Source organism: Colias philodice, chromosome 1 (genome assembly GCF_061535455.1).
Source record: "Colias philodice isolate Cphi_HAF_F1 chromosome 1, ilColPhil1 Martin Lab GWU primary, whole genome shotgun sequence".
In the NCBI taxonomy this organism is placed as follows: Eukaryota; Metazoa; Arthropoda; class Insecta; order Lepidoptera; family Pieridae; genus Colias; species Colias philodice.
In genome coordinates, this window is record NC_143086.1 from 15488681 (window position 1) to 15513571 (window position 24891).

Here is a 24891-nt window from a genome sequence, read left to right on the forward strand (position 1 = left end):
TGATTACAGAAAAATCAATGAAATACTTTTAACCTAGGTTTTCAAGATTAAAAAATCAGATCAAGCGCGAGACGAACTCGCGCACCAAGTGCTCCGAAGTCCGAACGAACCTACTTTTCATTATGTTGTAACTGTAAAATGTAAGTTTTACCAATTTTTCCTTTATCTGTGCTATAAGACATTAATTTCAAAACTCTGTGTATACGGGAAGTACAATGTAGGTTTTGATTCCCTTGCGAATGTCGAAATTTGCGATATTTTGCAGCATAAACGGCTGTATCTTTTGATTGCGTTGGTTTATAAGTTTGATTTTTCACATCTTCAAGAGACCGTAGACTTGAGTATTCGATATAAATTTAAGCTTGATACCTCCACGCTTTCCTGTGAAAAAGGTTGTTGACAGACAGACAGACAACAAAGTGATCCTATAATTAGTATAAGGGTTCCGTATTTTCCTTTTGAGGTTCGGAACCCCAAAAAATGTTTTCTACTACAGAACAATCTTGGAAACAAAATCATCAGTGTCAAGCACTGTCAAGTAAAACACACCACAAATTTTAAAGAAGTTTATTCAGTAATTTTGTACATACAAATCTACATATTGCTGCAATATTAGGCTCGATACATGGTTCGATATTTCACTATGAGCGTCTGAGTTCACATATCTAGATTTTGTACAAATAACGACTTTCATATTCTATCTATAGTTGAATGATGTTTGCGTGATAAAATGAGGCAAAAACAATAAGATTTAATAATTCGCACAAGTGCGTATAAAATTCAAAATTCGATTTCATAAATTACACTAAGCTCCAGAATTTCTAACAGAATTTCCTTATAATGCATATATTTCGATCTTCGATAATCTTATTTGGTATTTAATACAAAATATAGTTTAGCAGCCATAAAAGTGTCAGATATTGTGTTCACAGAGCGAGCGACGTATATAATGTAAAAAGCTGCATCATAAGTTTCGTCCACAAAAATGTCAGGATTATATTTTAACACTACAACCTAACAACTAATTCAGTATAATTTTGATATTGGTAAGATATAACAATCTAACGCAACATTAGTGCACTGTATTTAGTTCTTTATCATTATGTTTTCGGGCAACTACCGGTCGATGCATTTTGTGGACACAAGACAACGCGACTCGAGGGCAACCAGCATCGTGCAATAAATAAAACTGATTAGTAATATCTCGTTATTTACTCATAATAAATATTTAAAAATTAATACAATCACAATACGAGAAATTGACTAAAATGCTACATAAAAATGAGACTATAGGTGACTGTATATGGGCCACAAACCTCGCTCTTTGAAATTGTAAAAACAGTTCCTATATACGGTCACCGTAACGAATAATAATGTATTTACATAAACATGCTTCCGAGTGGATCTTACGGCTACAATATAACTGCTCCTACACGTACGTTTATACATTAAAAAAACTTTAAAAAGTATACAACTTGATCACTTCATTTTATATAAACTTAATCATAAATACATGCATATGTATACAAATTATAATAGCCCACTTGTTACAAAAGATGTTGTTAACAAATCATATGTTTCTGATATAGCGTAGAGCAGGTACACGTAAATAAAAACAATAAATAAAATATTCAACTTATTCAGAAAACTGTACAAGTTGAAAGGTTTATAGGGTATATAGGCTCACAAAGTCCGGATGACATATTATGCATAATTTCATTGCCAACATATTATTTCATTGTTTGAAACAATTTTACTAAAAATTCATGATTAAAACTACTCGTGATGACTGAATTCGATTGTGAAGTCCTTGTTATAAATAAAAATCACTTCAATATACAAACACATCATAATATCACAATGTAGTGTAGATGTCGATATAAAAATGTTAATATTATGTTCTTCACACTTATAAATTGTATTACAAATTTCGTATAAATAGGTTAAAATTGATTATTGAACTCAATTATAACTAAAAAATACTTACAACAAATATAAAAATTAAAGATAGTATAACTTAAGTAGAAAGGAGCGGTATCTATGCAACTGGGTAACAAATGAAGTATAATTCATAAATCTTCATAAGAAAAGAGAGTACCTAAAAACGGTATAAATAACGACAAATCATCGCAGAGTTAAGAATATTAGAAAAATTACCAATTTTTAGTTACCCAGGTGATAGATATTCGTGAAAAACATTACATTACAGACATCATAAGTGGTTTTATTTGTTTGAAATCATATTTAAACCATTTTAATTGTGATGACTTTGTATTAATCTCTTTTTCTTAAATCTATGAGTGTATAACATTAGGATCAATTTAAAATAGGACACTCATATTTATAGTTCTTGTGATATAAAATTTCATGTTTTAAAGCATGCATAAAAATCTTTACATGAAACAATACTGACTTTTTCAAACATCAGTCCATCAGTATACCTTTGTTAGTCCTCCTCATACCTTATTTCCTCTTTATTTTCAAACATTTAATTTAAAACAAAACACTTATGTTTCTGTAATATAAAGTGTAATGTAAAAAGATAAAGTTTAGTTAAAGAGAACAGAGTTGGGGTCCTCATTGTCCATCTGCTTGACATGCCGCAGCACATCCTTTTTGGTGATCACGCCTAGTAAACGCCTGTAAATAAGATAAATTTTATTAATATTTTTATACTTCATTAAATGTAAAGGCGTAAGGGCTGATTTAGTTCGGAGTAGATTTGTATGGATTCAATCAGGATGATTTGTCTGTTCCACGACACATTAAATACATTGGCAGGTTACACATATCTATACTAATATTATAAAGAGGAAAGGTTTGTATGTATGTATGTATGTATGTATGTATGTATGGTTGTCACGCATAAACTACTGGACCGATTTTGATGAAATTTGGCACAGATAATCTTTAGACCCTGAGAAAGAACATAGGCTACCTTTTATTGCGAAATATGTACCAAGGGCGAAGCCGGGGCGGACCGCTAGTCGTTAGATATTTGTTAGTTTAATAATGTATTTAATAATGTATAATCTTTCGTGTGGTAAGTATTAAACATGATTTTAGGTACATATGTTTTTAAAAATTTTAAATAATCGATGTATTTACATTAAATTAAATTAAATTAAACAATTTTATTTCTCCTAAGATCCTCCTGATCATAACAACTAATTCTAATCGTAAAGGCACACGTTAAAGATCAGCCGCACAAATTAACTTACCCGTTGTGCGTAACGAGCGTTTGCCTTAGACCAAGTTTGCGGAACATGTCGACGACGGTTTCCATGGGCGTCTGGTCGGTGACCGTGATGGGCGCCAGGTCGAGGATGCGCGCCAGGTGCAGGGGCGGAGGCCCGTGCCCGAGGGCGGAGCCCCCCGCAGCCGTCGCACCGGCTAGTACTACCACCGACTGGCCGGTTATGCCCTCCATTGTGCGGCGCGCGTTCGCTGCAATTCGTTTGTTAGTTAGGTGATTTATGGCCGTTCCCAATATCGTATTCGGTTTGACCCTAAGATAAAAAATGCTATCTATCTTTTGTTTTGGCGTCCCAATTAGCTTACTAGCGATATGCTAACCTATCTCTGATCGCTATCTATCGTCTGGAGGACTAACTGCTTACTAGAGGTATATTTTTCTCTTTGAATTTGTCTATTTGAGCGTCCCAATAACGTTTTGACAGCTATCAGCCAGTAATGGCCGTTCCCAATATCTTACGATAGATAGAACCTTACTAGCTATCGGTGATAGCTGTCTATCTATAACCGTAGTTTGAATATTGGGAACAGCCATTAATGTGAAGAGTGTGTTGAATGATTGAAAGGAACGCTTGCAATTGCAGTGCATTTTAGTATGAGCATAATACTAATTAATAATGAATAACTTAGAAAAGTGTTCATCCTCATCGGGAGTTACATCGGTCAATAAAATCCTACAAAATTATATTGGACACTGCTCAATTATTATTGTTCTTGGTGTCGTTTGTAGAGAATTCTGATCAAATAACATTATAATTTAGAAATAATGACGATTTTTATAGATGAACTGTTTTAAAATATGTACAAGATTTATGACCCTTGTTGCATCACTGGAATACATTAATTTTAAGAACCAAAAAAGTATATACATAATTATAATGTGCGACCGATATTGAAGACGAGCACTGCTAGGACACCTTATTAAGTGGTATCTAATATACTATACCACCATTTTTCATTCCTACCAAATCTACACACAATGTTTTTATCAATCCAGCCGTCTCCCATCAAGGTTAAGGTCCATCCCAGCCAAAATCAACCTGTAACTCTAAAGTCCATATATCAACTCACCGATAGCCAAATTAAGGTCCCTCCTTAGCACGAAGCCGACCAAGTACTGCGACTCCTTAGAGACCACGACCGGGTACCCGTTGTGCTCTGTCTCCTTCAGAAGTGTCTCCACGTCGTCTACAGTCATCGAGTCTTGGGTTATCACTGATAGGGTTTCGTTGCGCCTGTAACAAGAAGAAGGGGGTATTTAGTGGGGTCATTTTATTTAAAACTAGCGGCTTCGCCCGTGGTACATATTTACGTTTTCTCTACGTAAGAACCATCCTCGTACTTCAAGGAATATAATAAATAAAGCGTGTAAAAAAGAATTAACGAAATCGGTTCAGCCGTTCTCAAGTTATGCGCTATGCGCACATTTTGGGATTCATTTTTATATTATAGATGTGTACCGATTTGGGACTTTGGAAAATACCTGTAATAAATTAGTGATATTGCAGAAAAATAATTAAAACGCAAGATACAGGCAGAAGAACAATTTTACAATTCATTTTTTTGCATTTTACAATTCGCCAAATGCAATTTAAAGGAACAAAAGGATTTTGGAGTTCTCAAAAGCAATTGTGCGTGTCAATAAATTCTAGCTTTGCTATTGCATGTTGGCAATAATATTGTATTAATTTCGCTATAGTGCCATATTAAGACTAACTTTAATCAATGAAACTTGGCTTTGCAATCAGGTATTTTTTTTGGAATCGATTCAGTATTTTTTCAGATTACCGCGTTAAAACAAACAAACAAACTCTCCAGTCTTATATTATTAGTATAGATGACTCTTGCAAACTGGATGGGTCTTAGAAAAATATTTCCTGTTAATACACACCTAAATAATAGCACATTTTAATCATTCGCCATTTTGCTTGTTCAAAATAATGAAAAGGTGAAGCATGGTTATTTGCCTTCCCTTGCTAAAAAATGGTTAAGAATGTCTAAATAGTTTAGTCATTAGTGAAATATTTTAAAATTAACTATCTATTTAGTTTGCCGTGCATTTCGCAACGTAATTGTAAGAATACGCTCTTACACACAGTCGCAAAACATAAGGAGTACAGGGTTCGATTCCTTAACAAATTTTATCCATATAAATTAATAGATTTTTTTCTCTTTTGTCGCTATACTATCGCAAAGCAAGAAAATATTCTGAGAACTTTACAAATCGATAACATTTGCAATGCAATTAAGTCCAAATTAAGTGTTTGGTCGTGATTTTCGTATAAATAATCATGGATCAATTTGTATGTTGTTTAATAAAAAACTTTTATAGTTAATCAGCTTAGGCCTTAGACATTAGATTTTGTTTTTATTAAAAAATATATATAATATTCGCTCTGCTTGTATCTTCTATTATGTCTATTTATTTTTAAATCTATTTTATTCATTTCTATTGTTAGCTTTGGCATGCCAGTGGTAAGCTAGCCAGAAGGCTAATAGAGCTTCTTATGTATGATCACTTAACTCGAAATGTTCCTACCCTCTGTAGTAAAAAACACACATATTTAGGCACATGATAAGTTGAGCAACAATCGCAAGCGACATAGCTTAGCCATACAAAATAAAATATCCTCCACATCATCATTAAATTACTAACACTTGTAAAGAATTTTCTTCTTACTGTATGATCACGATTCAATATACACACATCTAATAGAGTACCATAAATAAAACTAAAATTCGAATATCACACACAGTTAGAAATAATAAATTACAATAGATCCAAAAAAAACAGCTCTTTATTATTATCTTCAGTAAAGTATTGCGCATGAACCCACGAATATTTCTGATTTGGTACAACCAATCTTCTGTAGAAGTAATATCAACTTCTGTAGAAGTAATTTCAACTAAAGCGATTTAGATGAAATTTGGCTGGATAGCTTGAGACCCAAGTTCAGACCTAGGATAGGTTTTATCCCGGAAATCCCACAGGAAAGGGAACTATGTGGGTTATTTTTTACGGGCAAATCGTCGAGCGGAAAGCAAGTATCTATATAATAATTCCACTTACTTGGGCTGCATGACGTCCGCAGCTAACGAGGTGTGCTGGAACTCGTCCTTGCTGTCGAGGAAGGGGTATCCGTTGAGCGCTATATGTGCGTCGTATATCCCCTGCTTGCCGAGCGCATCGCCGACCCACTTGGACGCCATAGCCGCGGCCATGAGCGGCACGATGTAACGAACCCCGCCGGTTAACTCGAACATTATCACCACTAGCGATACTGGAATTGGGAAAAACAATGTTTACTGCTGAACAAAGGCGTTGTTTATAGTATGGACGGTTAAATGGGACGTCATTATCACTAAGCATTAACTACAAAAAAATTTAAAGAGTGACTATATTTCTGGCGAACATTTAAAAAAAAAAGATTTATTTTGACATTTTTCTAAGATCTTATACTTAAAATATGTAAATCTTATACATAATATCAAACAACGGTTAAGTTAATTTTTTTTTATTAATTTTTTACTAATCGTCTAATTAAATAAGCTCCAAACTCTCACCGGTCATTCTAGTGACACCGCCGAGCACAGCCGCGGCTCCGACCATAGCGTACAGGCCGGGCGTGATGCAGTCGTCGCCCGTCGAACACTCGCCGGAGAACAACCAGCTCTTTGGGTACTTGTTGGCTAATTGCTCCACACCTGTGATATATTAAGGATGTAAGTAAATGTTATTGAAAAAATTGTAAGAAAAACTAAAATGGAAATGCGTAAAAACAGAAAACCAGGCAGGAAACTTGACACATAAATTATTAAAAAAAAACTTACATTAAATCATAATCATGCATAAACAAGTGTTTACTCAAGATTTTTTCGAAAACTACGGTAGTAATAATCAGTCGGAAACAAGGCAATAGACTTCATAATATAATCATTATTGATTAGATTCTGGACTCTAAGACATCCGTTTCACTTGAAGTTGCGGTTATAGTAACCGTAGTGATGATGATGACAACTCACCAATGCCCACGATCCGTCCGGGGATGGCACCGAGCGCCAGGCTGGGGATGAACAGGCCGCACGGCACCTTGATGCCGAAGGTGAACACCGTCATCACCAGCTTGAGCAGCAGCGCGAGGGTGAGCAGCCACATGGCGCGGTACACCCCGTCACCGGCTGCCGCCTTCTCGATCGTGTTCACGTCCGTGAAGTTGCGGTTGTAGTCGCTGGTGATGGTGATGGGATTGGTGATTAGTTGCGTTTGTCTAATTTTAGAGATGTTGAGCTGTTATGCTTGTATAATCAAGTAAACAAATACCTAATCACTGTGATTAAAGTGAATTAACAAATTATTAAAGCCTTTTCATTTTATTTTTACGAAGAAATTAATCATTAAGTCATGTCAAGTCTGGACAAAAAAAAACTGTTATTTATTAGCCCTGGAGGCGATTTAACCTTGATAACATATTCAAACATTATTTGTAAAGTCCCTACCCCTAAATAAAACAGTAATCATTCTCACCACAGCGGATCAGTATTAGAAATCCCGCACTGATTGAACAGCAGATAGATCAGCTGACTCGTGTTCATCCTCGTGTACGGGTTGGGGTACGCAATGATGGCCGTCACGAGGGTCACCACGAGCACCTCGGTCACCGGGTACTGCCCGAGCTTCGAGTACTTGCGGTAGCGGCACCAGTAGATGTTGGCTTTTATGAATATTGTTGCTATGCAGCCCTGGGAAGACAAAGGGTAGATATAAAATACACATTTTATTTAAAAGGACTTGTGAATTGTGTCATTGGATAATGTCTAATAATCTAGTCTAATACATTTTTTTCACAATAATGGTTAGGGAGCCAGGTGCAAATTTGGTTAACTATTTCCTCTCAAGAGATAATTCGTCAGACGCATGAGAGTATAGTATTATAAAGCCTCGTGAACATCAGCTGGCGCTCGGTTGGGGGGGTGAGCGGTTGAAGCCTCCCACGCACATAGGAAAAAAAATACATTCATTCATTCATTTCCTCTCAGCTAAAAATTTGTCAAATTGTAGCTAACCCAATATCTCAACGAAAAAAATAGTCAGCTGGTTACAACGTGGTGTATTATACGTCAGCTGGTGTCTTGAACATGAAAGTTAAATTTAAAGAAAAATTTATTTTCCGTTATTTCCTCTCAAACAAAAATTTACCTGATGATAGCTTATATGTAACTGTGGATAAATATATATGTCAGCTGGCTGTATCTTGGTGGAAAAACCGTCAGCTGATACGGGAGGCTACAACCGCTCTTCCCCCCAACCGAGTTCCAGCTGACGTTCACGAGGCTTCATAATACTATACTTTGATGCATTTTACTAATTACCGCTTTAGAGGAACTTGGTCATAAAATCTGCTGCTGGCTCCCGGACAAATCAGCTGGCAATTTTTTTTCAAAATCGAATATGGAAAATGTTGAAACTTTAAGCTTACCCCAATAATACCAAGCCCAACGAATGGTATGAGCTCAAAGAACTTCCACGGCTTGTTGTATTCCACGTAGAAGAGTACCAAATGTTCATTTCCAAAGGGATTGATCGAGCGCAGGATGAATGCAGCTATGAGCGCACAGAAGAACGAACGCCATAGAGTTTTCAGTGGGAAGTAGTAGGATACCTGGAATATAACATTTTTATAATAAAATTGTTAAACTTTGTTAGTGTAATGAGGAAATATGGGGGAACAAGTAAATGATTCAATAGCGTGGAATTTCATATGCAACTCCACCACCATCTTTGAGATTATTTTATTAAAGAACAGCAAAAATTCTCGTTTCAAAACTAAAAATTAAATTCCATCAATATTTTTTTGACTGGATTTTTAATAAAATTTTTAATAAAAACAATTATATTTTGCAAAAAGTCGTAATATAACAGTTTCTCCAAATTTTTCTATTGCTACTGACATGAAATAAATTAAACTTAAATATTAATTTTCTTTAAATAAAAATGTATTTTATCAATTTTCTACAAATAAGGGATCGCCAATCAACATTATCGTCCTTGCAATGAGCGTCACGCTTGAGTAGTGGAGCGCAAATAGTGTAAATTCCGACGAATTGAATAATGATTTTACGTATTATTCAATATCTTCTAAATGAACATCTTTTCTTTTATTTTAAAGGTACACAAATAAAGGTAATGGATATAATGTAAAACATTTTAAAATTATAATACTCATTTGAACATAATCATAATATGAAGGTAAGCCTAACACACTTTCAGTATCACCAATTCTCATATTACACAAACATTATATACATTTCATTATTTATAATCGTATTTTGTACTATTGTTAGTGTGAATGAATACATTCTAATAATAATCTATGTATATTACCTCTTATACCTCTTATTCATCAGACTTCCTAGAAGGGCTTTTGAATTATCAAAAAAAAAAAGTTGCACTCCGGGAGTGCCGGCAGAAGTGAAAACTTGATTATTAACATTCAGCATGTTTGATATTTTGGAATGGTATCCGTCTTACGCACGGAATATAAGGGCAAAAAAAAAATCCGTCTTACGCTTTTTCGATCAGGCCACGTGTCCTGACGCGAGTTTAAGATTTTATACCCAACGCCGCTAAAGAAGTTTTCACTTCAAAAATACAAACCTCTTCAAGACTGAAGAGCACTCCACCGATGGGCGCTCCGAAAGCCACGGACACTCCTGCAGCAGCCGCAGCTGATAATATCTCACGCTTTTTGGCCTCATTGCGGCCGTACTTCGGAAATAGGTACGAGAGAATATTACCTGAATAAAAAAAAATGTTTTAAACGCGAATTTGTTATTGTATTATATAACTTAAAGCAATTTTGGTCATGGACAGACTGAAATAGAATTTACTTTATATTATGTTTAATAATCGCATAAAATCAAAAACAATAAAATGCTAACGTTCTTAGTATAAATACTAGATTTCCGCCCGCGGCTTCGCCCGCGTTTTCAAAGGAAAACCCGCATAGTTCCCGTTCCCGTGGGATTTCCGGGATAAAACCTATCCTATGTGTTAATCCAAGTTACCCTCTATATGTGTGCTAAATTTCATTGTAATCGGTTCAGTAGTTTTTACGTGAAAGAGTAACAAACATCCATACATCCATACATCCATACATCCATACATCCATACATCCTTACAAACTTTCGCCTTTATAATATTAATAGGATTTAACCTCATTAATTCAGAATGATGACGATGAGAAATACTTGACTTATTTTTATTATACAGAAACCTGTTTTTGTAATGCTGATATCGTAAATAAACTATTAAAAATCCATTACACATGTCACATTAACATTTCTTTTGCAACAAAAATATATTCTATAGTAATCGTTTTCATTATTGCTGTAATTAAACATTGAATTATAAAAAATCGACCTTCATTTATGTAAGTGGTTTTCTATTCTTTTTAAGTTATTTCATGAACAATTAGTTTAAATAAGTTAAAAAGTTTCAATTCTGACACGTGTGCTCGGCTCACACGCCCTTTTTTCTTGTTTACACATACATAAGTATTATAATAAAAAATATTTAAAATAGTTCTACATTACAACTACGATCGATTAGTTCTTTTTTTATTGGAGTCTTCTAGTGAATAACATCTTTAAAGAATAACAACTTACCCAAACAGCTAGCAATATGGACCATAGGGCCTTCCTTGCCGAGCGACAGGCCGGAGGACACAGACAGTATCAGCCCCACTGATTTGATGATGAGCGTCCACTTGCCCAGGTAGCCTCTGATGATGAAGCCGCTGAGGATTGTCTTTATCTCGGGTATACCTGACAATATCACATTTATAGTTTTACAATATATATTATGGATAATCTCTTGAAGTTCAGTGCAAATTTATGTATTTAGGAGAGGGGTGTAGTTATCTTAAAGAATAGTGAAACATCTTAAATTTTTCATAATTTTTTATTTTTATAAGCTTTGATGATGGTTATTTAGAACTCAATAAATATCTAACTCCTAACTCTCCTAACTACTCTGAGGCGAAAAAATTAAGTAATATCATATCATTTTTTACAACTAAAGTATAACGTATAAAATAAAGCAATGTCACTCACCAGACCCGCACGCGTACGGCGCGAACATTCTCACAAGCGAAGCGGAAAGCGCTGCGAACGTCAGCGCCCACACAATGTAGAATAGGTAGCTGATAATGTACGCGCCCGGCCCTTCCCGGGATTCACCAAACACTTGCGGCCATGTTAACCACTGTATAATAAAATCACATAAAAATATAGAGATATTGTGAGTCTTAAGGAAAATGTCTACAGGCAATATGCTTAAATGTAACGTAAAAATGTAACTTATAAAATAAATAAATAAATAAATAAATAAATCATTTATTCCACTTAAAACATTTTACAAATAAGAGCGACCGAAGAAAATCAAGAAAAAATTAGGTAATAACAAACCAAATAATAATAAAAAAAAACAATTCTAAAAGAAATCTAATTGAATAAACAAGCCTTAGAATTTATCACAAATAATAAATATTTGTATTGAAGAAACTGGATAGTGCACATACCTCAGAACAATTCTCTCTATCGAACGTGATCTCATCGTTAGACCAGCAGCATTGTTCCCTATTGAACCAGAAGGCCTGCGGGCAGATACCGAACTTCAGGTCCGTCATCCACGACGCGCCGATGTCTATCACACCTGCGACTACACCCGTGCACACTCCCACTAGTAGGACGCACACCCAGCCCGACCAGGCGTCGTGGGCGCCCTATGGATAAAACAATTTATTCAAATTATACAAATAGACAACAGACATTTAAAGTATATTAAAATGAATGTATTTTATAGCATGCTTCTCAAAATATGAACAGAAATAAACATCTCTTAACATGACATATTACTGTCTCACAATTAATAATATGAGGATGTCATAACATCCTCATATTATTAATTGTGAGACAGTGTAGAGAACATTGTGTAGAGGGCCCATGGGCCCTCTACACAATGGGTAATGTTGGGCGAGTAGAGGCAATTATAGGGTAGACTATAGAAGGCCAAAATATTCAGCCAACACTGTCCATTGTGAAGAGGACCCATTACAAATATTACTCCACAAATTTCAAAATAAAGATAAAAATCATACCTTTATAAAATCCCATATTGAGTCTTGCCTCTTCTTGACTATGTATCTGTGTCGCATGCGATCCCTGGCAATGTCCCTCTGCCAGTCGATTGTGTGGAAATCGTCATACTGACCGATCCCTGGGATATCATCCGCTTCGCCTGAACAGTGAACATATTACATTGATATCATAATTATACTACTTTCCTTGGACTGAGACCCTTCTACCATGACCATGTTTGATAAAGCACTTTCAAAATATTGAATCAACTGTGAAGCAGTTTTACGCAACACATTACATATATTATTTTTTCATGTTAGTCTTTTATAACAATTACAATAATTTTAATTTAATAAATAAAATTTTAATATTATCGTAAAGTGGCAATCAAAGAATTTTAATTATATTTTTTCTATATTGCCTTAATTATTACAAGACCAGTTAGTTGTTCTGCCCTATCTTAAGTTAAAAATGAGTTTCTAATTGCATTATCATTCCATACACACAAAGAAAAGGTTTAAAGAACTATGGTTTCGTGTGACACACACACAACCGCAAGGCCGAATTGCAATCACGTGATGTTTCAGACGAGACAATTGCTAATTTCTTTATCGCAATTATTTTGTAATATTTCTTATGTATGACAGTGCTTGGAAGAATATTAATTCTTTAAGCGGGGCATTCAAAACTGATAAATATTTGGACATAATATGTTAGTTAATAAAATATTAAAACTACAAAGTAAACAAGCGCAAACACAAACAAGCGTTGAGTTTTAACAGAAACGGCAAGCGTCATTATTAGCTAATTAGCAAGCAAACTGTATCTCACCTGGCAATCCGGAGAACATTACAGCGTCCCCTGAAAATGTCGTTTTATTCTAATTATGCTGCTAATACTAAACTTTACTGCGTTTCTTCGAACAGTTCAATTCATTTTACATTCAATATGGGTCTAGCACGGTCATGCTATTATATAGATAGAAAACAAATGAAAGTAACAAAAATAGTAGTAAATAAATTAACAAACAAAAAAAAAACAAAAAGAAACGAAAAAGTGAATGACGAATGCACAACTTTGTTGTCTTCGAATGCCGAGTGTCAATGTCAAATCATGAACAGAGCTGAGAGCAGATGTCATTTGTCAAACAGCATTGGAATGTTGCCATGCGATATGGAGCATTCAATGAAGTACCTATTTAACAGGTATGTAAATAGTAAAAGGAAACTGAAAACCAGTATATGATATATCATACCAAGAAATTGATAATGACTCTTTTATTTTGAGTTAGTAATGAAATCCTCAGTACGGGTCACGTGATATTGATTAAAATTTAAAGGTAAATATTTAAAATAAAACATTCTATACTGATATAAGTAATGTTTTTATATGACGTAGTATAAATTAGAAATTTACACTTGATTGTGCTATAATAAATATTATTAATTACCTACAGCATCGCCAACCAATGGGACAGATTCATCGGTGTCCAAAACCGACTCTTCCATCATTTTCGAAACCGAAACGAAAACACGACACGGCCTTTTGAATTAGATTCGAAAACTGATATTTGTGAGGTTTATAATCTTATCATACATGTATTTATACTGATATGATCAATAATTTTTATTTGGTATAATTTATCATTGGTTAGAAATGTAGAGAAAATGGTGTTTCCTATCAGTTTAATCAAGCTTATGATATTTTTCCATAAGTAAGGATTCGTCGTCCTCTTCTGCGACAGTAAAAATTCGCAAAATAAGAAATATCAAGCAAATGTTGTCTATCTATGTATATGTATAAAACATAAAGCTCAAAGCGTATACACGCAAATTGTCTATAATTTGGTGATATTTCTAGCGATGATAATAAATGAATGAAAATAACACTGCAAACACATAAATACATCAGAATGTGGGAGCAGAGCACAACTAACACCACAAGAGATGCAAATGTAGCGAAACAACTGAGCGAAATTTTTGCATTATATGTTGTTCTTACCAGCCGAAGAGCTGAAGTACTGAGCGATGTACGCTTGAAATGAAAATTATTATATTTATTCAAATGTTATTAGCTTTAATGTATATAGGAATGTATTGTTATTCTACTTTATCGTTGATATGATATTAATCTCTGAGAGAAATAAGATCTACCGTATCATAAAGGAGATGCAATTGTATAATCAAAATTTTATCGGAAGAATCCACTTACGGTTATTTAAACATATGAACGATAAATGAGCTAAACTTTATTCTTTTCGTTAAATATATTCTCTGAAATACGTAAAGATTGTGCAATACGCGTATAAACACACAATTGAATGATACTTTATAGTATTTAGCATAAAATTTATCGATAATTATTTCTATTTATAGGGGGGGGCAAGTATCTCGCCTCGCGGCGGTGTTGTGAACAACTCCGGCTGAGTGGCCAGACGGCCGGAGTCTAGGGCGACTGAGTGAGGAACCTACGGACTATCCGAGCGTTGTCCAGCAGGACTGCCCGCTGTATCCCCACTGTCATGGGCTTTACCGGTAAATCCAACCTCCTTAAATATTGTATAATACGAAGTAGTATCTACTTTCTATCTACGCATAAACTCCATGTTAAAGATCTGTACCATTTATTTTTTATCAGAATCAAAGACAGGTTTAGATGAGCTAGATTTCAAATAAGTATATGACATATACCTATTCTACCTATTATTCACATCGAAATTGAAAATAAGTGAAGTAATATACTATTATAGTTTACAAACGTTGTGCAGCAATATCTCTGCAGCATCTCGTTTACGTATTAATAATTGCATAATATTAAATCTAAATGAAGTATGAATTTAACTGCATACTTCACTTATTTTCAATTTCGATGTGAATAATAGGTAGAATAGGTATATGTCATATACTTATTTGAAATCTAGCTCATCTAAACCTGTCTTTGATTCTGATAAAAAATAAATGGTACAGATCTTTAACATGGAGTTTATGCGTAGATAGAAAGTAGATACTACTTCGTATTCTAATTCTCTCAAACGTTTGCACTATGAGTTGATAAAAATTTAATTATAAATTCTTCTTCAAAAATTTAATTTCGTAATTTCATCGTAGATATTAAGTCGCTTGCAAGAAAACTTTTTCGCGCTGCATATAGGGAATTTAATATTGGTAAAAAATGCAGTTTTAATTTTGCTCGACGTTACAAAGTTTATTACATTTTTACCTTTAATTATCTGTTGTTGCCTTTTAAAGTAAAATTTATAATGAAAGCTGCAAGAAACTAATTTTATGAAAAACGTGTAACATTTTCCCCTAAGATTTTCTCCTATAATTTCTCTTTTGTAAGATAAATTTAGAAAACTATAATTTTATCATACAGTAGTTAAACATGATCAAGTGTTTCTCATAGAAAGCGATATTTCCTCAATAAATACAAATTATCTGAAGGCTAATTGAGTCCTAATAGCACTTTACCGTATTTACAAACATTGCAGCTTTAAAGTTTAAATGCTCAGAATATCCGTGATAATGAACGGATTGAATTGTTATTCTCATTTAATTATGCTATTTCTATTTGTTGCCGTTCATCGCCTTGAGTTTTTGTAAGCAAAACAATTGACATCTTTATCGACAACGTTTGCTTAGCTTTCAATTTAAATTGAAAACGTTTAATTTTCTTCCTTAATGGCTTTATTTCTCAACAGATAAATTGAACAAATATTTTCGTTAATTTACGATCGTAATAATATGCCGAATCTTAATTTAATATTTGACTATTTGTTTATATATAGTCGTGTATCCTACTAATATTATAAATGCGTAAGTGTGTGAGGATGTGTATGTGTGTGTTTGTTACTCTTTCACGCAAATACTACAGAACCGATTACAATGAAATTTAGCACAGATATAGAGGGTAACTTGGATTAACACATATGTAGGTTTTATCCCGGAAAATCCCACGGGAACGGGAACTATGCGGGTTATTCTTTGAAAACGCGGGCGAAGTCGCGGGCGGAAAGCTAGTTAATTTATAAAGGCCTGTTTCACATCTGGATTTGTTCTGATTAGCTAATCTGGCAGTCAAAACGACAAATTCAACGCCACAAAGTGTTAAATAGACTCTCAGGGACGTTTTCCGTAAGTGGTGAAATCGGCGCTAAATATTTAAAACAAATTGTAACCTATACGAAATACGAAGTCTTAAGTTTTAAGCCTCGTATTCACGGTAAACTTTTGTTTAGCAACAAAGTTGAATCAATATGTTGCGGAGTTGTTGTCAATAAATTGCGGGCAGTACTGCGTGTTGCAGTGTCGATAACAGCATGTTGAAAAGTACTCGCCAGAGGAGCGACAACACTTAAAACAAAATTTTAGCAGCTCTCTTCTAGCCCATCAGCTACAATATTTATCAACTGTTGCACAGCAAATGTTTACCATGAACACTAGGCTTTATGCTACATGAGTATGCACCCTAAAACATATAATACACTTACAAGTAGCACTCGCGTCGCTGTACCTAGTGCCGTGTTCATACAGCTGGAAGGTGCCGTGGCTCGTGGGCGTGGAAGGTGTGTCGGCCGCGCGGTGCGGCCCCGGCTTTATGTTCACCATGTCATCGTCCCCGCTGGGCCCGCCGTGACCGTTGCCTTCATTTGTCCCCTGAATTATAAGGGTATCTTTAGACCAAAAATTTTATTAATCGAGCCAAAGGACTGACTTCCATCTCTGTCTCGACTTACCTACAGCAACAGATCATCAATCTATGCTGAAAGCCTTTCGCTTTTTACCCGGTTAAAAAGTAGCATTTCTAGTGTGTGCTAATCCTATCTATGTCTATACACATACAGTGAAATATCAAATTTCACTCCGATCCGATCAGCTGGTTTTGTGTGAATGAGTGACAACAACTATCCAATCTGATATGCTTTACGTTTATAATGGTAGAATAATTTTTGTCACGTTAAATAGGTACTATAGATTCCGAGTTTCTTGATGACTTTCTTGAGGCAGTTGCAATTCTCATAAACATATCACCTCACGATATTCTGCAATTCATAGGAGTGCCTCTCGAACATAATGTTTACTATGATTATCAGAATTAATTAAATTGGACTCCAACGAGGATAAAAACCACCAGTCCCCTGGGTTTTAACCACACGCGGTACACACATGGTAACGGTGAAAATTTATTACAAATTCTACATCAACAATTATGCTCATTAAACTAGCTCAATTGATAACTTTCTAATATGAGGTGTGAGGTAGTCTTTCTTATCAACAACTTTTTCGAATTCTTGGATTTCGTCAATGATTTTGACAAGATCCCTATAGATCTATTTTAATATAAAAATAATGGCCTATAGTTTTTATGCGGTTATTTAGATACGTACGAAAGATAGCAGATTATGTTGTTTCTTAATTATACCTGTAGACGAAAACCTTGGAAGGTTTCAACAAAATGACACACAGTCTAGTCGGAAGCAACAACGTCTACTTAGACCATTTTCCACTCATTATCTGGTAATATTCGGACCGATTTACGTGTTTCTAGTAGTTATAAGTTCGTTTTATTCTTAAATATTTAATGTATTGCCTGCCTGCATGACTTCCTGCGGTATGCTATATGGAAATATTTACTGCAAACATGCGACTGTTATAATGAATTTATTTGTATCGCGTTCTCACTATCCTGATGAGAATCAGATAATACAATATGATATATACGAAGTTGTTCAAGTATTTGTGGCAATAATATCGAATTGTTATTTCAATGTAAATTTATTTTCTCCAAAACTTTCTTTCCAAGTTCATATCAATGATACAGTGTTAAATATATTCGATAATCGCCATTTGGAATTTACTAAACAATTTTCATAGCTTATTAATACGTGACGAATGTTTTTTGTTTGATTTTTGATAAGGCTACGCGAAAATCAGTATCGTGGTGCATAATAGATTTATATTTTTCAATATTATTTAATGACTTAACACTGGTTGAAAATCGCACGAATAGTTATATGTAAGTATATTTAAAACTTCTTTAGAATGCATATAGTTAATATGCTTACAAAATTTTTATATCACATAAAATATTGGGCCAAACGCTACAGCTTATATGCTTTCCTTGTGCGGTCTTAAAATTTAAACATACATTGTTGTGAAAATTCCTGTTTCAAATAACGTTTGTAATCCAGTTCGTTTTATTTCCGCTCTGGCCAGCCATTTTAAGCTACATAATCGGGTTACAGTGCACGCCAGGTTAAGTCGTATACTCGTTCACAGAAGTTCTATGGTATTTTTTATAAAATATTCTATAGAATTCACTATTAGTGTTAATATTGAGAACATGTTGACAACGATTATTTAGTGTCTGCTTACCGTCCATTAAATTGCACAAAGACGTGACGTTTAAACGAGCACGTACAGACACACATAATTAAACTTTGTATTAGGATCGTAGGCTTGGCTCGGAATTATTAATATTTTAATCAGGGCTTACTATAGGATGACGATTACATTTACAAAAATATTATTTAGTGCGAAACTCACATAATATTTATTAGATACCATTTAGTACTTAGAAGTATTTATTGTCACAACGATATAAATAAGTAATAGTACAAAATGTAATAAAATAAATCTTTTAACACTACTGCGTCACAATCGCCGTCGCCTTGCACCACAACATCACAAGTTGTATCCAATTATTATTGCATCTTGAAGAAACATCTCGAAATAGTTGAAATCAATAAGATATTATAACAAAACCTTCTTACCTAGATTAAGACTCAACACCTCTTCTTCATATCAAAAGAACGTCTCGGAACTCTTACTTTATGTTATTCGAAAATGAACACCGACGTACCTATTATCCAATTCGAGACGAATTTCGTAAATAAATCAATCTGTATAGAATGAACGTATGTACGTACGCGCTTATACCAATTTCCACTAGCCAGGAGGAAAATTAAATTATGTCCGAGCACAATTGCGTATCGAATATCGTATGAAACTCGAACCGTGTTTGGTAGCCGGAGGGTGATTGTAGCTACCCAGAGTACTGACTGCAAAAATCGATACCGCCCGCCTCACACCCGGCCGATGCACGACCAACAACACAAACATACCTAGTGACGTGTTCAGTCTGTCGATAATATTTAATTGATAGATTGTCTCATTCATAAAACAAATACTTACATATATTGTATTATAAGTTATCATGATTATACAGACGAACATAACAAAACTATAGGGAGTTATTAGTCATTAAACATAACGCGTTGTGTTGTAGTAATGTATTATTCCATGTGCGTTTATTTTAGGGATATTATGTTTTATTAATTCGTGTGAATAATATATTTTAGTTAAGATTGAAGCGATTAAAAATTTTCAGGTTTACATGAATTTCTTTAAAAATTTATTAGGTAATACATATTATATATTAATATTTCAAAAAGATCGTATTCTTACTAGCAACATAAATATCTTTCTGTTGAATTTCATTTCTAATTAAATTATTATCTTGAATTTTATACAATTTAATCTCTTCCTTTAGAATTTAAATTAAAAGGTCAGTAATCAGACCAGACAGACAGTTGGAAAAACAGAGACCTATAATATAATATTATAATGATATTATAAGTTTAGATACTCTTTGATAAACTCGGAATTCAAATAAAGATTAGAGTTTAAAGCGACGCTTGTGACGTAAGGACTGCTTTACAATGTCTGTAGAGTATAGTATCTGGTAACATTGAATGAACGTCTTAACTCTTAAGTCATAGAACGAGGGTAAGTATGCAACATAAATAATTATTTGAGATAAAATAAATTAGTAAGACCATGAATATTATTCATGAATTATTTCATTGGCCATGTTTAGATTAAAAAGTGCATACCTATGCAGTACATTATGCTGAAGTTGATCATATTACGATTGAAATTTTGATATAAAATGCGTGTGCTTCTTACGACATTTATTAGTAAGATTTACTGAATTAGATACAAAACAAAAATTGTATCGTATATACGATTGTTTAAAGCCAACTCTGAATAGAATATACTGATAGACTACACAGCAACTCCCCCATCTCTATGCAGGTACAGTGCGACGGTCCTGCTGTGCGAGGGATATTATTGCAATACGCCTTAATTGGAGCAAACGCTCGCTGAATAGATGCATTCAAGGCTTGTACATTCAATGCATAATCAAATCTACTTTATCGGGATTGACGAACGGATTGCTTTAAATCATATCGCTGTTGTAGCTTGCTAGAAATTTCTGAATATTCAGGGTACATTTTACTCGTATTTTACGTTGAGATAGCTTGTATTTTCGCATAAGAATAATGTTAGTTGCGATCGTATGATGAGTTTTGTTTACATGATAATATATGCTAGTACGAAAGCTCAGACACGAGCATTATAACAAAGAGTTATTGGATCAAAAGAATTCAGTATATTATAGCTATGTGAATACCCTATGGCCTATACACTAGACCGGATGGAATTCAATAAACGCTAAGCTCTTCCATGAATGCCGACTATTCGATTTTTTTTCTCGAAAACTCTACCTGTGGATTCAACGCACTTCGGTCTGTTAATTCTCAAATCCACTTACATCTCCATGTCCCGGCTCTCGTGTGGTCAATTGATGCAATTGAATGTTCGTGAGTTCGAAAATAACTTAGTTAACGAGTGAACCGACGTGCATAGAGGAGTCTTTAGTCTTCTACGAATAGGGAAACAACACTTCCGGACTAATATCATGAATGCATAGTTTGATGGGCTGTCTGTTTCACATCTTATCTTAATTGAACATATTGGAATGCATTTTTGTATGAAATATTTATCAAACCGAAGAGATGGGTAAAATTTATTTTTCTTTAATTATTTGCCGTAAATACTGATAAAACCTAAGAGAAAGACAAATTTAATTTTGTTGTATTAAACTTGCAATGAGACAAGCAAATGCTACATCGCGAAAAACAACGCTATTCGAGCGTTGTTTTTTGCTACCTACAGCGTACTTGTACACAATCACGTTCGTGCCAATTTTAACCAGTCAATTAATAAAGGTATTCGATAATTACTAACTAATAGATACTCAAAACTTGAAAAAAAAATGTATTCTTATATAGGCATCAAAATGTGTATAGTAGGTACTTAATACTTAAATTATATCCTTGCTTTTTTACGATAATTTTAAAAATGATCAGGATAATAAACGATAAGAAATAACATCAGAGCACACTAAACACGATACAAAAGTTCAATAAGAGCAAGAAATGAAAATCAATTTGCGAAACTTGGCAAAAAGAAAGCTAGAATGAAGGTGTTTAGGTATATTTAAAATATCCTAGGATGCAATTAATTAGTACGCCAAGCGGATTAACCAGACTGCCTGGGGAATCGCCCTGCCAATTCAATTAGAAAATTAACGCATTCATTTAATCCTGATACCAATTTACTTATCCGCTGTATTGAATAAGTTTTCTGATAAATATGAAAATGAAATGGAATTATAACTAGTTTTCGGAATTACATTCAGAATTTGACCGCCTGCTTTATACAGTAGAACGCGTGTAGTAGAGAAGGGTTCGAAACTCGATGGGGACGAAAAAAGATCACAGTCTGGTAGGACGCAGAATGACTACTTAATACTTATACATAGTCATATACACTATCCCGATACGCCACAGTGCTTAGCTTGTATATAACATTTATATGAATACCACTATCTTACAACTTCTAGATACTAATATAAAAACTCATATGAGTAACATTTAATCTAAAATAATTTTGTTCGGGAGGTACCAGTTTTGTCAAAATGCCATATTATACATTTTTATCAATAAAGCACATCAAAAAATTGTAAATAGTTTAAATGAAATCTATTTACAATTATCAAGGTTAGTCTTTAAAAAATTAATCAAAGTAAGTACATATTGATTTTATTTCGACTACTTATAATTATTTTCAAAACCTTTGCTTGCTGTATATTTAAAACAAGTTTTCGGTTATCATTTAAAGATAATAATAACAACCAGAATAATATACAATGGTATTTAAAAACATTATAATAAACTATATGAAATAAAGAACTTCTATTTGAATAAAAGTTATTTGAGTTTTTTAATAATATATTTTAATGAATATTATATCAATTTTTAAGGAAACCATGCGCAATAGCATAAAAAGGCTTTGATGCAAACACTTAAAATGGGAAAATGTATGCTTTTGTACTGAATAAATTTACTCAGTGTTTTTCAGTGATTTTGATACTTTATGCTAAACAATATTAATAATAGCATTAAACTATTTACACCTTAATCTTTTTATAAAATTCCCAGACAATTTAATGTGTGTAATGCATTAACCATACATTTTCTTTTCAAATAAAGGATTAAATATATTTTACCTTTTTGTAAACAGACTGGTATGTGGTTGCCATTTTTGATACAGAAGACTTTAATGGGAAGCGCTCCATTGCAAATTATCTATGAAAAAAACAAATTATAAAAATTAAAAAGAACAAAAATAAACAATGGCAAGTATAATTTTACCTTCAGTTACTTTAAATTTATTGAAGATATTATTGACTAACCATTTATCTTTCCAAATACCTAATGTCTTACTTATTTCTTGTTGTTTGAATTGCATCAGAATAGTTTAGTATGGAAAAACTACAATTTACAACTTCTTGGAGTTAGAAAAATGCAAACATTTTAAAATTCATTATTTAAAAAGAAGCAATACACATTAAAGTCGATATAGATAGCAATGATTTCATAAGAATTCATAGGAAAGTTGATTACTAAGTTAACTACACTACTTGCGCTAGTTGCGATGTAATTATTTTTACTTTATTACTAGTTGAATATTACGCCCCCACAACTCGCAGGCGAAAGTTTCCATTACTTTTTATTATGTAAACATACCGATTACAGATATGTCACAAATATTTTCTATTCTATTTTCACTAGTCATGCAAACTGCAAGTTATATTATGAAAAAGATTTTTAATACCATAATTGCTAATTTGGGTTATTTAAATGTATACGCCATATGTTTACTAACCTAGATACAGATGAACATTTTCGATTTGAATCAATTAATTCTGTCAAAATTGAGGCATTTGATAGGTTTGCGCTGTTCTGTATAGAAAATTCTAAATATTTCAACAAGTAAAACTTGTTACGGAATCGAAACAAGTTGCGTTGTCTTGTAATGCGCCTCGAAACTAGTTTTGGATTGTGCGTCACCCGTCAAATGTGATGTGACAAATGACAATTCCAATCTCGAATCTCGATTGTCAACATCACAGAACATATATCATAAATAGACAAAAAATAAGAAGGACTTAGAAAATCTTTTAAAAATAGATTTTTAAAAGATTTTCTTATCAAAATCAGTAATCACAGGGTATATATTTTTATATACTTACCTGTATAGTTTATTTTTCTGATTCAAATAATATGTAGAGATAAACTACGATAGCATGGCGCGCCCCTCCAAAATTCAAAACGTTTGAAAGTATTTGTGAAAGTATTTACAATGCACCACCAAGATTCACAACGCATGTGTGCGTAATGGGACGGCCGTCAAACAAAAACAAATCCACGGATTTGTTGCTCGACTAGTCACGCTCTAATCGCTCATTATTATTAGTAATGGCGCTACACTGACGTATTCTATGAAAACGACACGTGCGTTGTCTTGGGCGCTCGGCAACTTATGATTAGTTGACCAACAAATCTGGACGTAAAGTACTAAAGACGAATACGTACAACTACATACAAACTCCTTCAGGATGTCACTACACACATTGAAACAGTAATTTGGAGGGGCGCGCCATGTTATCGTAGTTTATCTCTACATACCTCTCGTAGATAGATGTAGTGATGTAGTCGTGTCCCACGTCTTTTCAGCAGACAACCAAGACAAAACCATATTTTTCCACACCTTTGTGTTATGCTGGCATATAAGCTCTGACGAAGTGTTCGTAACATATGCATTGTTGGTAACACCATGCTGCTGGCTCTTAGTTCTGGCCTTCTTGGATCTGGCTATTCACCAGGCATCTTACCATAGTATAGAGAGAATAAGTAAGCCGGCTCCCGGCGTTTAGGAGCGCACTGTACCTAAACTCGCGAGGCGCAGGGTTGTCACTTGTCACGTTGATATTTTATTTTTTTTGAATAATTGTCTAATCAAACACCGACCGCACATATTAATGGCGCGGCCTCACGAGAACGGTCATATAAGCAGGAACTGAGCAGCGTTGTGTGCGTCAAGCTTGCGCACGCGGGGAGTGGCCTTAACGCTAGGCGTACCTACAAACGTACAAGATAACTCTTGTTCTCTTTATACAATCTTACGGTGAATGGTCTCTACTCTCAAGTAAATAAATATTTATTTTTGCAAGGTTTTTATTTTTTATTTAAATATAGGACTTCTACCTTATTAGTTATTACGCACTTCAAAGGTCAACGCAGCTCAA

General features: G+C 33.9%; 1 protein-coding gene across 6 annotated transcripts; it reads right to left on the minus strand.

Moving 5' to 3' along the window:
• Nucleotides 1–553: 553 nt before the first annotated feature.
• Nucleotides 554–23656, minus strand: ClC-c (chloride channel protein 3). Of its 6 annotated transcripts, none has more exons than XM_089697411.1 (18): nucleotides 23469–23656; nucleotides 22810–22888; nucleotides 16883–17048; nucleotides 14395–14427; nucleotides 13225–13254; nucleotides 12414–12553; nucleotides 11835–12038; nucleotides 11368–11518; nucleotides 10921–11079; nucleotides 9911–10050; nucleotides 8733–8915; nucleotides 7781–7995; nucleotides 7279–7484; nucleotides 6820–6960; nucleotides 6326–6536; nucleotides 4327–4490; nucleotides 3222–3447; nucleotides 554–2640 (listed from the first exon to the last, which is right to left on the minus strand). In XM_089697411.1, the coding sequence occupies exons 2-18, from the start codon at nucleotides 22876–22878 to the stop codon at nucleotides 2550–2552; spliced, it is 2529 nt and encodes an 842-aa protein (XP_089553537.1). In that variant the 5' UTR covers nucleotides 22879–22888; nucleotides 23469–23656; the 3' UTR covers nucleotides 554–2549. The 6 variants fall into 6 exon arrangements, with proteins under 6 accessions (XP_089553537.1, XP_089553554.1, XP_089553545.1 ...); XM_089697428.1 differs by lacking the exon at nucleotides 23469–23656 and adding an exon at nucleotides 23027–23267; XM_089697419.1 differs by lacking the exon at nucleotides 23469–23656 and adding an exon at nucleotides 22996–23267.
• Nucleotides 23657–24891: the final 1235 nt, after the last annotated feature.